Below are 15,634 nucleotides of genomic sequence, written 5' to 3'. Positions count from 1 at the left end.
TGTGCCCAAATAATAATTCTGTTATGTTATAGTATTACTACTAAGTTGTAGCATATCTGTTATGTTATAGTGTATCTGCGGAATATAGTATGTGTGCCAAATCATAGTATTTATACCAAATCACAGTATTTGTGCTAAAACATAGTATTTCTGCCATATTGTGGTATTTGTGCAAGAACATTGAACTGTTATGTTATAGTATTACTACTAAGTCATAGTATTTCTGCGTTGTTATAGTATTTGTGCTAAAACGTAGTATCTCTGCCAAGTCATAGAATTACTGCAATTTAATAGTTTTTTTTAGGAAATCTGTTATGTTATAGTATTACTACTCAGTCATAGTATTTCTGCCAAATCATAGTATTCGTGTGAATTTGTATACTGTAATATCACTGTATTATGTAGTGGCTAAGTAGGGGCTGTTTACTAAGTGCATCAGTGTAAATAGGTCATCTCTTGTGTTGGAGTGCCCTCTTGTGGCGCCTTTTGGGTAGTGCCTTACTAAACGGGAACCCTGTAAAAAGTGGCATCAGACTGATTTGTAGTGGAGGAATTTGTTACCAGTTTTCTTAATCTTTAATCTGTATGCATGTTGTAATGCATACCCTGTTCTTAATCATAGAAACCACACCATATCACCTCTCCACATCCTCCTACTGTATGCCATACCTCCCTGTACCATCCATCTGACCGCAATAAACTCCACCTGTGGTAATCTAATCCCTGGATGTCAGCCTCTCCTTCTGACCGAGGATAGTTATAGTATTTGAGCCAAATCATAGTATTTGTGCTAAAACATAGTATTTCTTCCAAATCATAGTATTTGTGCCAAAGTATAGTATTTCTTCCAAATCATAGTATAACTGCACAATAAAGGTTCTTGAGCCACATCAGTGTTTGTGCCAAATCTTAGTATTTCTTCTAAATCCTAGTAATTCTGCTCAATGATAGAATTTCTGCTATGCTTTAGTACTTTTTTCCTAGATTGTAGTACTTCTGCTAAGTCAAAGTATTTCATGTAAATCATAGTATTTCTACCAAGTCCCAATGTTTCTGCTAAATCATAAATAATGTTTTAGTACAAATTGTATGATTTGGTGGAACTTTCTGTGTTCCAGCACAAATGCTATGATTTGGCAGGAAAAAAATATTATTTAGTATAAATACTAAGTTTTAGCAGAAATGCTATGTTTAAACTTTAAAAAATTCTGCTATTTCTGCTGATGTGTGTTATGACTTTTGACCATTGAAATGAATGGTACACATTATCAATGTGGTCACTGATTTTGCATGATGGGCTGAGCTGTGCTTTACCTCAGTGAGATAAGCATCCGTTCTCAGACTGGGAGGCCTGGGTTCAAATCCAGCTTATGGCAACATTTCTTTCACTTAACAGTTAAACTTTTTTTAAACTCTTTTCAACACAAATTTCATTTTATTTTTTATTTTATTCATTTTATTTCAGCAAAATTTTCAGTTTTTTTAACCCCTTTTCAGCACAAATCCAAACTTTATCAGCTCTTTTTCAGCAAAAACCTCTTTTCAGCAGAATTCTGCTCATTCACCTCTTTTCAGCAGAAATTCTGCTGATGGAACTCTTTTCAGCAGAATTTTCACCCCTTTTTTTTTTGCCCAAATTCTGCTAGCACAATTGTCAATCTCTCCACCTTTTCTTTGTGAGAAAGTGTTTGGCGCAGTGAGCTAAATAGCTGCCCTTTGATCAGGAGGGCCAGGTTCGAATCCTGCTCAGGGCATCTTTTTTTTTTTTTTTTTGTTTCAACTTTTTCAGCTTTTTTCAGCAGATATCTTCAGCCGTTAAGGCATCCACACTGCATTTTCGCAGGAAATGCAAATTTTTCTAGTTTAGATTATTTTGTTGTTTCCTATTACATATTTCTATAATTTGTATAGATTTATACAGAATTATTCAGTGATAATAAATCCTATGTTTGTTTATTCTAAAGGAACCCCGTTAGCTTCCACAACAGATGTTGCTCGTCTTCCGTCAAATACTCACATAAAATATTACACAATAAAGTGGATTCAAGATATCCACATAATTTCACTCTTACATCCACAGTGAGGTTTCACAATTGTTCAAATATAAGCAATCAATAATAATAATAATAATAATAATATCAATAACATTGAGGCACATTACACAAATTTCAAAAACAAATCATGTCTTACAATATTTACAACAACTAAAAGCTCTGTAAATCGGCTTTTAAGTGTTCATTGAAGTTTTGAATAATTCTCTAATTTTTTAAGGCAACTTATTCCACTTAAAAGTTGCTCTAAATGTAACAGTTTTACAAAACGTTACTTTTAACTCGAGCATTTACTAAATTGCAGCTTGTTGAAAACTGTGTAATATGATGATGTATTTCATCTGGATACTGCAGCTGAGCAGAATAAATGTGGTGTGTTTAACAGAATTGCTTTCTTTAGAACTACAAGTAAGCCAGAGAATATTTTAGCCTGTACAGGAAGCCAAGAAAGGTTATTATGCATTTTATCAATATTAGTATAGTATGAACATCTTCACACTAATCTGGACGCCTTATTCTGGACTAACTGAAGTCTGTTAAGATCTGTCTTATTAGCTGCTGACCAAATGATTGAACAATACTCCAGATGAGACATTACTAGTGCATTAATGACATCTTTCATAATGAAGAAGTGATACACAAAGAGCATTTCATAGCCATAGCTATGCCTTGTCGGCAGAGTTATGTGACATTAGTGATGTTTGTACTTTCAGCGTTAACTTGGTTTTAAAGCCTTTAAAATATATGCCGTTCAATAGTCGACCTTAATCTGACAGAGAATGTGATGATTTTGTGGATAATTAAAGTCAGTCATATATCCACAAACACAACAAGCTGAAAGTCAGTGATGCTGCTCGGTTTGCAGTCCTGAACATCACGGCACAAGCAGGATCCACTGCACTGTTAATGTGAGCTGTGTTATATTGCTGCCTCTGTTCGGTGGTGTCGAGCCAAACGCACTTTAACGTGTGTTTGAACGAGCTGACGGTTCACTCGTTAAGCTGAAAGAAAGATGCTTTAATCACAGCAGTCACACATGTGTCCACTGCACCATCTGGAACTCTTCTTGTTTACACTCGTAATAACACAAACACTAAATCCTGCTTCTCTGGTGCTGTTGTGTAGCAGTGTGTACACCTGAGACTGTCACCTGTCTGTCTGTCCTGCACTCTCTCTCTGTTTCTTTCTCTCTGATTGTGGAATAAAAGTATGAACATGTGTTTATAAGTTACACTTGTGCTTGAATCCTGCAGCTTATCACACATTTGATTTCCATGTGTGACGACTGCAAGTGTCCAGAGTGAGGACAGACTGAGGGACCCACTGCTGCACATCATTTGTGAGGCTTTGCAGCCCTGATGATCCACCAGGAATAACTCAGCAGTGTGTGAGGAAGAGGAGGAGGAAGAGCCAGCAGCAGCTGACAGATTGAGAGAATAGACAGACTGTTCCCTGTTTGTGAAGGACTGCTAGGAAAGTTTAACATAACTGTCTGTGCTGAATCAGTCTTATTAGGTAATGTTCAAATAATGTGATCATCCCAGTGTTTCCAGTGTGGGAGAAAGTACTCAGGGCCTTCAAGTTACACACTATGAAAGGCAGCAACAAGTTTAATGTTCAGAAACCTAAAGTCTGTATCAGCAGCAGAATGGAGCTAAAAATAAATGTTGGTTTCAGTTCTATGAAGCTTTGAGTATTTTGGATCAGTAGCTGCTGTGTTTGTTGCATCACATTGCTGTAACTGTTTATATGCTTTATATATTCTGAGCTAAGTTGATCTATAGTGTTACATCATATTCTATAAGGATGTTATGTGTTTGTAGACTTTCTGCCCAGTTTGACCCATTTAGCAGAAGTCAGCCTGTTTAAGGCTCTGATATCTATTCTGTGTGACTTAAAGCAGTTATGACATGGTCTGATTTTCTCACCCAATAAAGGAATATTTCATATATCAGTCGACTCTTCATTCTATCAGACACAGTTATCACAGCTCCTACATTTGCTTTTTACACATATATGTAAGCACTGAGCCAAATTTTGTACCAACATATTAAAAGAACAATATTTGTCTCTTATATATGATACATCTGTATACACACTGTCACAGATACTTGTCTGTGAGTGAAGTGATTAATATAATAACTATAATATTGGCCATATTATATTTACATTACCACAGTGTGATGACTTTAGTCTCATGAACAACATCAGCTAATTGTTATTTACAGCTAATCTTAAACGACTGTTCAGCACAGAAATGAAGCCCAACAATCATGTTTCACAGTCCTGTGGTCTCAGCCTCAGATACTCATCAAATCACACAGAGCTCATGTAGAAACAAATGAACTAAATATGTTCTCCTTCATTTCTGTCAAACAAAGCTGTATGAAACGTTTCCAGCTGTTAGTATCATGGTTGCTAGGCAACCTGGGCAGCGCGACGGAGGCTAGACGTCCCATTTCACGAGCCTACGAGCCTCGCACTTCGGCCTTAGCGGTCTTTGAGTACGCGGCCCTTGAGGACTTTAAAGCTGCAGAACCTGAATCGGGATACAGCCATGATGATCTCCAGCCTCGTGCTCGCCAACATTCTCACCTGAGTTAAGAAGACGATCACTGAAATGGTCTCAGCAGGTCCTTTGATGACAGCAATGAAATGCAGTGGTAAGGCTTTTTGGGGATTAAGTTCGTTTTCATGGCAAAGAAGGACGATGCAGTTCATCTGATCACTCCTCATAACATTCTGGAGTGCAGGCAAAATGCTATTATAAAAACTTAAGCAGCAACTTCTCCAGGTTCCAATATTTATGCAATTCTCAAACCTTTTGGCCACGACTGTATAACCTCTTCTGAAGTTTAGTGGATATTATACATGGTTATGCTCAGGATGTGTCGGCCAGTTTCCACTGGAAACGCCTTTTGGTTAAACTGTCAGCGAGGAATTTGCATTTACACTGTTACATTTTTATATAACTTTAATGCACATAAACAACAGCTGCTTGTTTCAGTGAAAATACATTGATGGGTTTTTAATAAAGTTGTGCAGCTGTAAAGTATTTTGTCTGGTGTCAATTCTATCGTCAGCTACATCGTTATGGCAAATGTTCAAATGTATATGGTGATAAATATCTTTGGTCATATGGTCCTGCTCTGTCTGTCACCTTCTGTGTTGAGCTCATTGTTTCCTCTGTAGTGGCTGAGCTGAGTCCAAGTAGCTGAAAATGTTCCTCTGCTGCTCTGTCAGACTCTCCTCCTCCTGCTGATCAGCTGGGACACAAAACAGATCTTTGTTAGGCTCCACACTGCACTGAAGAGTCAAAGTGTCTCATATGTTCATCTGACAAGTAAAAGAACACATTGTTGTTTCCCGAGGTGGGCAACTTGTTGGAAACAAACAAAAAAGGTTTGAGCACTGATACCTGCCATTGCTGGCATTGAAAGATCCAACGCCAGCAATGTGGATTGTCAAGACTCAAACCAATCATCAAGCAAAGACAACAGGGATCAGTTGTTTCTCTTTATTTAGCATTCACAGCATTTGTAGTTGCCTTCTGTGCAGGGGAAGTCCACGCACACTGTGTGGTACCGCCATCCGCAGAAGGTGCATTCAACCTCTGTAAGAGAAACGAGATTGTCTGAGACTGAAATGATATTCACTAAAGAAGTGGTGATTTGTAAAACTTCACATTTTGATCCGGGACGTACTCTGCATGAAAACAAGCGCTCACTCTTCCTGCTCAACAAATGACAAGGGCGGAGCCTTATACCACGTGATACAGAAGCTGTGCCGTGTGATGCTAAAATTAGCAGGGAAACAACAACGGAGAGCACGTCAGGGACTGTGCAAAACGAGGGATTTAGGAAAAGGAAGAGAGAGAGCAAGCAAGAGAGAGAAATAAAAGAGCAGGAGAGAGAGATGGAAGAGCAGGAGAGAGAGATGGAAGAGCAAGAGAGAGAGATGGAAGAGCAAGAGAGAGAGATGGAAGAGCAAGAGAGAGAGATGGAAGAGCAGGAGAGTGAGAGCCAGGGCATCGATTACTTTGCTCGCCCTGAACCTGCCATATTACAGGCCTTCTTAGATTACCACCCACAGCAGAACAGTAGCAGTGCAGTTGTGATGAGGGTGTTCAGCTGTAAAGATGGCACCAACAGGAAGTGGCTTACTTATTGCAAAGAACACCATTTATTGTTCTGCTTTGTGTGTCTGGCATTTGCAAGGCTGACTGACACCAGCACATTTATAACAGGCATGAGTGACTGGCGACATATACATCTGCGCACAGAGGAGCATGAAAAGAGCAATACACACCAGACCTGTGCTGAAGCTTTTTTCTTAAGGTGCTCAAAAGGCAACATCAGGAGCTTGTTTGCTGGCAGTCAGTTGTCAGCTCACAGAGCACAAGTGAAAAAGAGACGGCAAGTTTTAGAGCGTATAGTGGATGTGATCAAAGTACTTGGGAAGAGGGGACTCAGCTATAGGCATGTGGAGAATGAGGCTGCATACACTTTAGGTGATAACACCATCGATCATGGTAACTTTCTGGAACTAATTGTGTTATTAGGCAAGTATGATATGTGCCTTGGAGAACATTTGAATGACTGCATTGAAAAAAAGCAAGAAGTTGCATCAGACCAGTGGATCAAGAGGTAGAGGATCTCTCATCACCCTACTCTCCAAAACAACTGTCAACTCAGTGATTGATGCACTTGGCCATCTCCTTCAAGAGAGCATCGCCAGTGATGTCCAGAAAGCTGGGATGTTTTCTGTTCAGCTAGACACAACCCAAGACATCACAGGTTATGATCAGTGTTCAGTAATCATCAGGTATGTTACTGAGTCTGTGCAGGAGAGGCTTGTCTCCATAGTGAGGTGCGAAGCATCCACGGGGCAGTACTTTGTAAACTTGCTTTCCGGAGTTTTAGAGCATCTGAATCTAGACAAGGCCATGTGCATTGGGAATGCAACAGATGGTGCTTCAAATATGCAGGGCCAGTACAAAGGCTTTTCAGCACTCATGACTGCCCAGTCTCCAACTCATGTGCATGTGTGGTGCTATGCACACATACTTAATCTTGTGATTGCTGACACAACACAAAGTGTCATTGAAAGTGGATCACTCTTTAATTTACTTAATGACATAACTGTGTTCATCAAGGAGTCCTATCACAGGGTTAATCTGTGGGAGAAACAAACCGAAAACACAAGACACAGACGCCTCAGTCCAATAGGTGAGACATGGTGGTGGGCCAAGCATGATGCCCTCCAGAAAATCTTTGGACATTTTGGAAAACCAGATGATGGCCTCTTCGTTGATGTAGTGCTGACGATGGAAGCCATTGAAAAGAGGGAAAAAGAAAAGCCAGCTGTTTGTGTCAAAGCACGAGGCTTTAAAGAGTGTCTCTTGAAGCATGAAACTGTGTTAACAGCACAGATATTTCTTAGAGTGTTTGAGCAAACAACTCCTGGGTGTGTGTTAACACACACGAAACTCTGGCTGATTGGGTCCCCCACCCAATTTCACACCTTGGCTCAGGTGATTAGAGGATCATCAGGGGGTCCTTTTGTCCCTCTGTGGGGGTCACGGGGTCACTCCCACTAGGTTTATATCTGGGACTCTCCACCATTTGACCTTAGAACTGAAGAAGCTTCTCGGATGAGAGGTGAAACGTCTTCAAGCAACTTAAAGAAGTCCAGACGCTTTTCTTTGCAAGCTCCTTTGACTACGATGACCTGGATGACTGAGAACCTTCACAGACATATGATAACTGGAGTGTGCAGCGTTTCCATGAGCAGTTTTCCTGCATCTTGACTCATGTGTGTGGAGTGTTCATAGCATCAGCATCATGTTTTTGTTTATTTGTTTTGTTGGGTTGAAAATAATTAAATAAACGTGTGATCATGCCTATGGATCACCATGGCACATATCACCAGCCATATGATTTATTTATGCAGATGACAAAGTGAGTGTGAATGTGTCTGACATCACAGTGTTTTTGTGCACTGTGCAAAAGTAATTGCCTCTGATTGTGAGTGAGAGCAGTGATTTTGCGGATCACAAGCTATTGTAAAGGGAAAAAAAAGAGTGAAAAAGAGACAAATTACATTGTAGACGAAGAAAAATAATCATAGGAAAAAGGTTTCGTGTTGATCAGCCGAAAAACAACTACAATGTAATTTTCTGCTTTTAAGAAAGGATTGTTCACACAAACACAGAGAGAGAGAGAGATGTGTTGATTAAGCAGTGATGATGATAATGAAAATGTCTTAGTTTGTCACTTTCAGGTGAAAAGCAGACCTGAATCAATTTTCCACATGCAACAGTCGGAAGAAAGTTATAGTTTAACATCATTGGAAACGTTCAGGCCAAGTTTCTGGCTGACTTATTTACAGCACCATGTGTTTCTCAACCTCACAAGCAAGCTCACACCTCCCTGACGACAAGGAATGCAGCTCCAAAGAGCAATAACATGGCAGATAAAGAGACAGCAGCAAAGTCCTGAACAAAAAGTCCCAGCGAGCAGCAGCAATGTGGACAAACAGCACCAGAGAAGAAGAGCAAACCCATCATCCTGACTGATCGGATGAATGGCACTGTGTTTCCAACAAGCTGCAACTTCACTATGCATGTGAAGAAAACTTTTGAGGAGAACTGAGGAGACTGTTGGAGTTTGACATTTGCCACCTGTGGAGTAAAATGGCAAGAAGAGACAGTTGAACACAGGACAAAGCTGAAGGAGAACTGCCGGCTGTGGACTGTTGAAAGTGGGAGAGGACAAGAGAGTGAGAGGACAACAGAGTGAGAGTAAGTGGAAACACAGAGTGCTGTTATTAAATGTGGGAAATCAAAATTTGGGTTAGCAAACCTGGGGAAAAGAAAACTGACTGCTTAAGTGGGAAAATTGTGAAGGAGTCTGAAACAAATAGAAACATACAAAATCACACAAACAAGCAGAACATGCATTAACCCTACTAACATTTCCAAACACAAAATAACTCATGAAGACTCATAGCACATTAGTTAAGAAATGATCAAATAATAGCAGAGAAGTGTGTAGGAAAGGCAGGTTTAAGAACATGCTCTGCTGGAGATGCAGCTCCACAGACATGCATTAGACCTGCCTAATAACACAAACACCCATGCAATGAAAATTAGCTTGTTATCTTTCATCAGTGTTAAAATAGTGTCAATTTAGCAGACACTTGTTATCAAATACTGAATTTATCCTAAAGAAAAAAAAATTGACTCTCTAGGTTGCAGGACAACAATTTAACCTTTGTGGGGAAAAAAAGATCCTGGTTTGACTAACCAGTGATCAGACAATAAATTTAGTGTTAAAATGGTAAATTGGGAGAAGCTTCCTGCTTGATTAATGCAGCAAGTAATTTACTGTATGAGGGAAATTCTATTTTTGTGATACTATTTTGAACATGCTTTCCTGTTGTCCTGTCAACTTAGTGGGTTAATAGCTGATATGCAAATTAGTTGATCGGTTTTAGATTAATGAAAGGTGACTGAATTCTAGCACGAGTGAATGAGATGTGTTGGAGTTGTTGTGTTGAGTGGAGACTCTAAAACACTGAGTTTCCTGCTTTGATGTGCGAGTGAATTCTGTATCTAGATACACAACTCTGAATACGTCAGAACAAACTTCTTTTATGAAGTGCATGACAGCATGTCACATGTTTTATGATGAAGGGAAAAGGAAAATTGAATACAATAGATCTGTGGCCTAAATGAGTGAAGAGCACAGACCTGGTGATTAAACTCATAGCTAATAAGACATTAGGGTTATGTTGTGTGTTGTGCAGCTGATGGTTGGCTTGGAGTGAATCTAGCTGATGATTTTTCTTCTGTTGTGAAGTCGAGCCTGCCGATTAGTATGATGGTATGATGAACCATGCTAATGGTATGATTTACCCTCCTGAGATGAGGAGTTTGTGTCATGACTTAACAAGGCCTTTTTATTTTGATACTTTCACAGTGCACTGAAAGTTTTGTTTGATAATCTCTGTTATTTTTCATTTTATCTTTTGAACAGGCACTGATTTTGTTTGTCTATTTCTTTTCTTTAAGCAGATCTGCACGTCAGAAATTAAAAGTGCTATACGACCTGTCGAGAAAGCCTTACAAGTGAGTTTTCTCCACATTAAAATGGGCTCAGGAGAAAGCCACTTATTTGGGACAATTATTAAATGAATGTCCCAGCCTAAACCGGATTCAGCAAGGTAATCCGATCTAGAAGTTCTTTTTCTTTTTGAAATGACGTCATTTTGCTGGAAGTGGAAACTAAATGCGACGACAGGTTCCACTATCAGCAAAGAATGAATGAATGGAAATAAAGAACAAACTGACTGACTGGTAAAAGCTGACAGGACTTGACCACGACTCAAGGTTAACCTCCACCTAGACAGGACAAAAGGGTGGATGAATTTATGTGTTTTTTGTTACAGGAGCAGAAAGATGACAGCAACATTCGCGGTTGCATGACGATTTAATCTTTTAAATGCCATCTTTTCTGTCTGTGAATTTACTATGTGTGTGCCATCCACTAACTTGTGTTGCTCACAGACATTACTGTGAGAAAGTGTACACACCTGCGCAGCGCTAACATTTACATTTCTTTTTACAGCAGATGATTAATCATGTGTTTGATCATGTGATTTATAAGAGGATTAGTTAATGTTTTCCTACTACAGGATTTCTGGGTTTATATGTGACTGTCATTCTTTCCACAGCTAGGGTTGGCTACCTTTATGGTGTTTTTATGGCACCTCTGGAACCTGTTGACCTGTGTCTGACCTCCGTCTGACCACAGTCAATGTGTATTGCTAATGTTTGTTTCTTTGAGAATGCTGTGGAGGATTCGGCACAAGCGGACAAGTGACATGAGTAAAACAAATAAGAGGTTACGGTGTTTATGGGAAAGTTGAATATGGGCTCTTAGCTGGCCACTTTGAGCCCATAGGGATATATGAGTGGAGTGAATTTGCTTAAGAGAAGTCACCGATTACATTAATGTTAACTGAGCACATGGGATGATCCATGTCTGAGGCAAATTAGGGAAATAATTGTAGTTTCCCGATTTGAGAAAACCTGCACATGACACTTGTCTTGCTGATGCTGAATGCTTATTACTCTTCTGATATATTGTTTATAAGAGTGAAGTTGATTTTATTGTATGCAGGCTCCTGGTGGAGCCAGTTTTTAAGACAGGGATCCTGGTTTGGTGAGTTGACGCATGGTTGTCCATGCGTCAAGAGGTGGGGTCCAGAATTAACATTAAACAATGTTTACTATTATTGTTGCAGTGATTTGTGTGATTAGCTGTTTATTTACAAGTATTAAATCTATGCAAGTGGTGCACCCATGTTCAGATGAGGCTTTGATGGCCTATTAGTGAAGTTCACTGAACTAAAGAATGTGGTTTGATGATTGTTGACATGCTCTCCAAATAGAAGTCTTTCTGAAATACAGGTGCAGCACTGAGAAGCGAGAAACATTCCAGGCATAGCCCAGGCAGTGGTTGAGGTCAAAGGTCAAGCTGGTTGGGGCCCATCATGAGATCAGACCTTGGAGCCACAGCAAGGACCATGAAACTGCCTGCAAAATAGCGGAGAGACCCTCCTGGATTTATCAGAGCCACTGCAAAGAGGTCGAGGTCCCAGGAAACCCCAGCACCCTCAAGACAGCACAATAGAGAAATCTCACACTTGGTTGTTTCGGTGGTGAGGGGGGAGTGCTGATTGAGCCCCCGTAGGGTAAGCTCGCACTTCAACCTCCAGCCTCTGATCAACTCTAGGGCAACCAAGTGCGAGGCGTGACGGCTGAATCAGCTGAACCAGGAGGAAGGCAGAGAAGCTGAGTGTTTTGAGACAGATCCAGCAGGCCCAAAATCAGGACTATCCATGACGAGAAGGAGTGCCTGAGAGGATCGTCCACAGGATGGGAGCTGAGGCCAGGAGAGAGACTTCAGGAGGATCAGAGATCATCTTCAGCAGCGTTGGGACAGGAAAACTCGAGGGATGACGGGAGCGTGCCAGGCTCCATCGACAGCGCAGAAGGAGTTCGAGGATGACATCATGATTCTGTGAAAAGCACAGGAACCAGAAGCTATGGTGGTGATGACAGCAGTTTCCTATGAACATCACCTAATGCTGTGCCACTGTACTGTGAATACGATGACACTCTGAAGGCTGCTGGGATCACAACAGCAGTAAGATAATGGACACCTGCACCCTTTCCACAGAGGTGTTTCTCTGCAGAGCGTGGACAATGAAGGAGTCATAAATATCCCTCTCACAGGACGAAGGCTTGAATGAGGTGATGGGGGTTGGTAGAGGCCATAAAACTAGAGTGCTGAGAGGTCTGCAGCTTTGGAAATAGCTGAGACCCATGTTGACAAACAACAAAACTAACTAGTATGTTTGAATGTTTATTCTACATACATTCGGACTCTGGTCCTATGGACAGTGATGGAAACAACTGGAAGAGACATTCATGACGCCCTGCAGAACTCAAACTACTCTGCAGAGAGACATGTGATTTGCACACCTGGAGAAAACACCACCAAGCTGAGATGGTTTTGAAAATGTTACTTTCTTATTTTCACTATTAAATTAACAATTTCTTTGTTTGTTTGTAGGATGCAGTTTTCCATGAGATGAGCTCAATGAGGAATGGGATAACCGCTAATACATTTGTTAAACTGTGTATTTTTTCAGTAATTTAGGGTGATTTGACATATGCTGAATATAACAATGTTTGCATTGAACCTGTCAGACATGAGGTATTCGTAACTGGGGACTTTTCAAGCATAAACGTCAATAAGGGGGGAATGTTAGATTTTGTATTGTTGATTGTCATTTATGCTTAGAAACATTTACTCATATATGCTTAGAAGTATATAATCATTGGTAGATTGAAAGGATGTCTCATCCTAAAAGAGGTCTGTATTAACTCTGTGTAGAGGGGGGTGCATACATTCCTCTACTCAGTATCCTTGGTATAAATCACATACTCCCTAGGAGAGTTTATCTTTGATTTATGGTATAGCAAGCACACGTATATCTGTTTAAGTATAAGAGCCTTTTGTTAGATGGACCCAGAGGTCCTGGCACCAGCTAACACCAGAGTCTTCACAGGGTCACATCTTGACCCCACACAGATCTCTCACTCACACACACACACACACACACACACACACACACACACACACACACACACACACACACACACACACACACACACACACACACAGGCAAGGTACTCTTTGTTTGTATGTAGACGTCATATGTTAATGAACCTATGCATATTCATGTAACCTCAATAAAAGAACAGTGGTACGGGAGAACAGACGAGAGCAACTGGGGTCAAGCGAAGGGACGGCGCTCTGTCCGGTTTTCTCCCGTGCACGAGAAACATGAAGAGGCTTGCCTACTTGTGTCTTGCTTTGCAGTGTAATTATATTGTCTCCAACATTCCAGCGGATGGGTTCAAGCTACAAACCTATCATAGGTAACGAGGTAAGTTCCATGTCTGAGTCAGAGTCGTCTGGGCAGTGTGCCATTGCGATTTCAAAAAAATTAAGCCGCTCCAGGGCACAGCGCAGTTATTGATATAGCAGTAAAAGAGTCAGTTAGGTCAGACTAGAAAGACAAAACTGCAAAAATGCGTTCAAGATTAAATTGAGAAAAACCACATATAAAATTTCGCCCAACAACTGAAATTAGACTGGAGTGATCAGAACCATGTTATTACAATAGCATGTCTGCAACACTAGAGCTCAATGCAAGATTAGTTTTAAGTCGTTTCGTTATACTGAGCCGAAGACCAGCACCAACGGTTGTAGTCGGCCAAGCTATCACTTACATGTGCTACAGTCAGTCTCAGCAGAGGGAAAGGGGAATGAAAAGCCAGCAGAAATGTTCATGTCCAGGCTCTCCACAGAAGAATTAATCCTTAGAAGACGAAACCAACAACAAATAACAAATCCACGGAGTCCATTCGCGTCGCGGAGTCAGCTTCTCTCTTTTTCTTTCTCCCAAGCGGAGCAGCGGCACACCACGGTATCCAGAAATTAGTCGGGTCCCACCTGAGCTGAGGCTGCAGCCATGGCTGGAGAAAACGTCCGAGCGTCCGCAAAACTGGGGGGATTTCCGAGACAGTTCACGTGCTAGAAGAGAAGAATCCTCGGCGGGATGCAAAAATCGTCTGAAGTCCAAGGGGAAAATTCGGGCGCCAGTTGTAACGTACAGTGGAGATGAAGCCAGCCGCGGAGGTGTGCAGGTGGATAGCGAATGAGCAACAGCTTCTGACTTTCCAAAAAGTACTCATTTATTTACAATATCAAAAATAAAAGTGCTACCTCTACCACACATTACTAAAGAGCACACTAGTCCGCGTACACACGGGAGCATCCATTACAGGAGGAGTGCGAAGAAGAACAAAAAGGGGGTGACACCAGTCGTGAGACAGGAGGCGCCGCCATGTGGTGATACACTGCATTACAATAGCAACTGTTACAATATAAATATTGTTCTGAGAGGCTTTTTGTTGGTTGAGTCTGAAATTGATTGTATGTACAATTCATATCCTTATAAAACGGCAGAAATATGGTGTTTTATTAATAAACTTACATTTATGGCAGTGGCGTGTCTAGAAAATTTTTGTTGGGGGGGCCAGGTAGGGGCACAGATTTGGAGAAGGGTGGCAGATAATGTTTAAAAAAAAATTCTACCAACCATTAACCATAATTCAATAATCCTGTAAACCTAATAACCGAATGCGCTTTTAACTCTTATTAGGATGAGATTTTAACCACTCCGGTGCAAAGTTTTTAGCTACTGCGTTGATAAAGTACAAGAGATACAATCAGTGCTTTGTCAGTGTTTACTCAGCATTCAAGGACAGCAATATTTGCATAGTGTTTTTACTGACATATGGTGCACATATGTTTTGGGCAAAAACATTTTTTAATATTAAAATACGAACATTTGTAGCAAACAATTGACAAATTAGCCAATGCCAATGCAAAACTTTATCTGCCTATAAAAAAAAGAAGATAATCTCACAAACTGGTGTTTGATTTTGAAACAGGGAAAAAGTGGGGAAACAAATGAAAAGACTAATATTTGAATAAAACCTGAAAGCAAGTAAATACTTTCTTTGCTTCCTTATGGTAAACTTTGGTAATATTGATAAAGAACAACACTGGCTGATGATGAAATACAGTCAGCTGGCATGGTGACACTGCCAGTATTAACCTGCAGGGCTGGACCGGTACAGAAAATCGGGCATTTTGACTAGAGACCGGCCCACCAGGTATTAAAGCCATAAAGCCTTTGAATGAAAACAAACCCTGTTGTGACAGTGATGTACAGTTTTGTTGGTATATGTATGATTTCTATACATTTTACGTCAGATAAAAACTTTGGTTGTAAGATTCAGATAATTATTTAATAAAAGCTGTATTTTAAATGAGAATAAGAAAGAAAAGTATTTCTTTGTGCCCCCTTTCCCTGTTAATGCCCTACCTGGCCCCCTGGCAAAAATTTGCTAGATCCACCCCTGCACAGTTACCAGC

General features: G+C 40.5%; 2 protein-coding genes across 11 annotated transcripts in view; one reads left to right on the top strand and one right to left on the bottom strand.

Annotated features, from left to right (window-relative positions):
* LOC113017539 (phospholipase D1-like) overlaps positions 1-15,634 on the top strand; it is a 118,436-nt gene that overhangs the window by 45,719 nt on the left and 57,083 nt on the right. The window lies entirely within an intron of this gene.
* LOC145424363 (uncharacterized) overlaps positions 1-15,634 on the bottom strand; it is a 33,813-nt gene that overhangs the window by 12,603 nt on the left and 5,576 nt on the right. For both annotated transcript variants that reach the window (XR_013905424.1, XM_080297610.1), the window contains exon 2: positions 5,212-5,317. Coding sequence is in view for 1 of the 2 variants with exons in the window: in XM_080297610.1 (XP_080153736.1) it covers positions 5,212-5,229 (18 nt within the window). In the remaining variant the exon portion in view is untranslated. The remainder of the gene's footprint in view (positions 1-5,211; positions 5,318-15,634) is intronic.

The sequence above is a fragment of the Astatotilapia calliptera genome, chromosome 3 (genome assembly GCF_964374335.1).
Source record: "Astatotilapia calliptera chromosome 3, fAstCal68.1, whole genome shotgun sequence".
Lineage (NCBI taxonomy): Eukaryota > Metazoa > Chordata > Actinopteri > Cichliformes > Cichlidae > Astatotilapia > Astatotilapia calliptera.
Note: the sequence above shows the minus strand (reverse complement) of the source record. Positions and strands in the feature narration are given on the sequence as shown.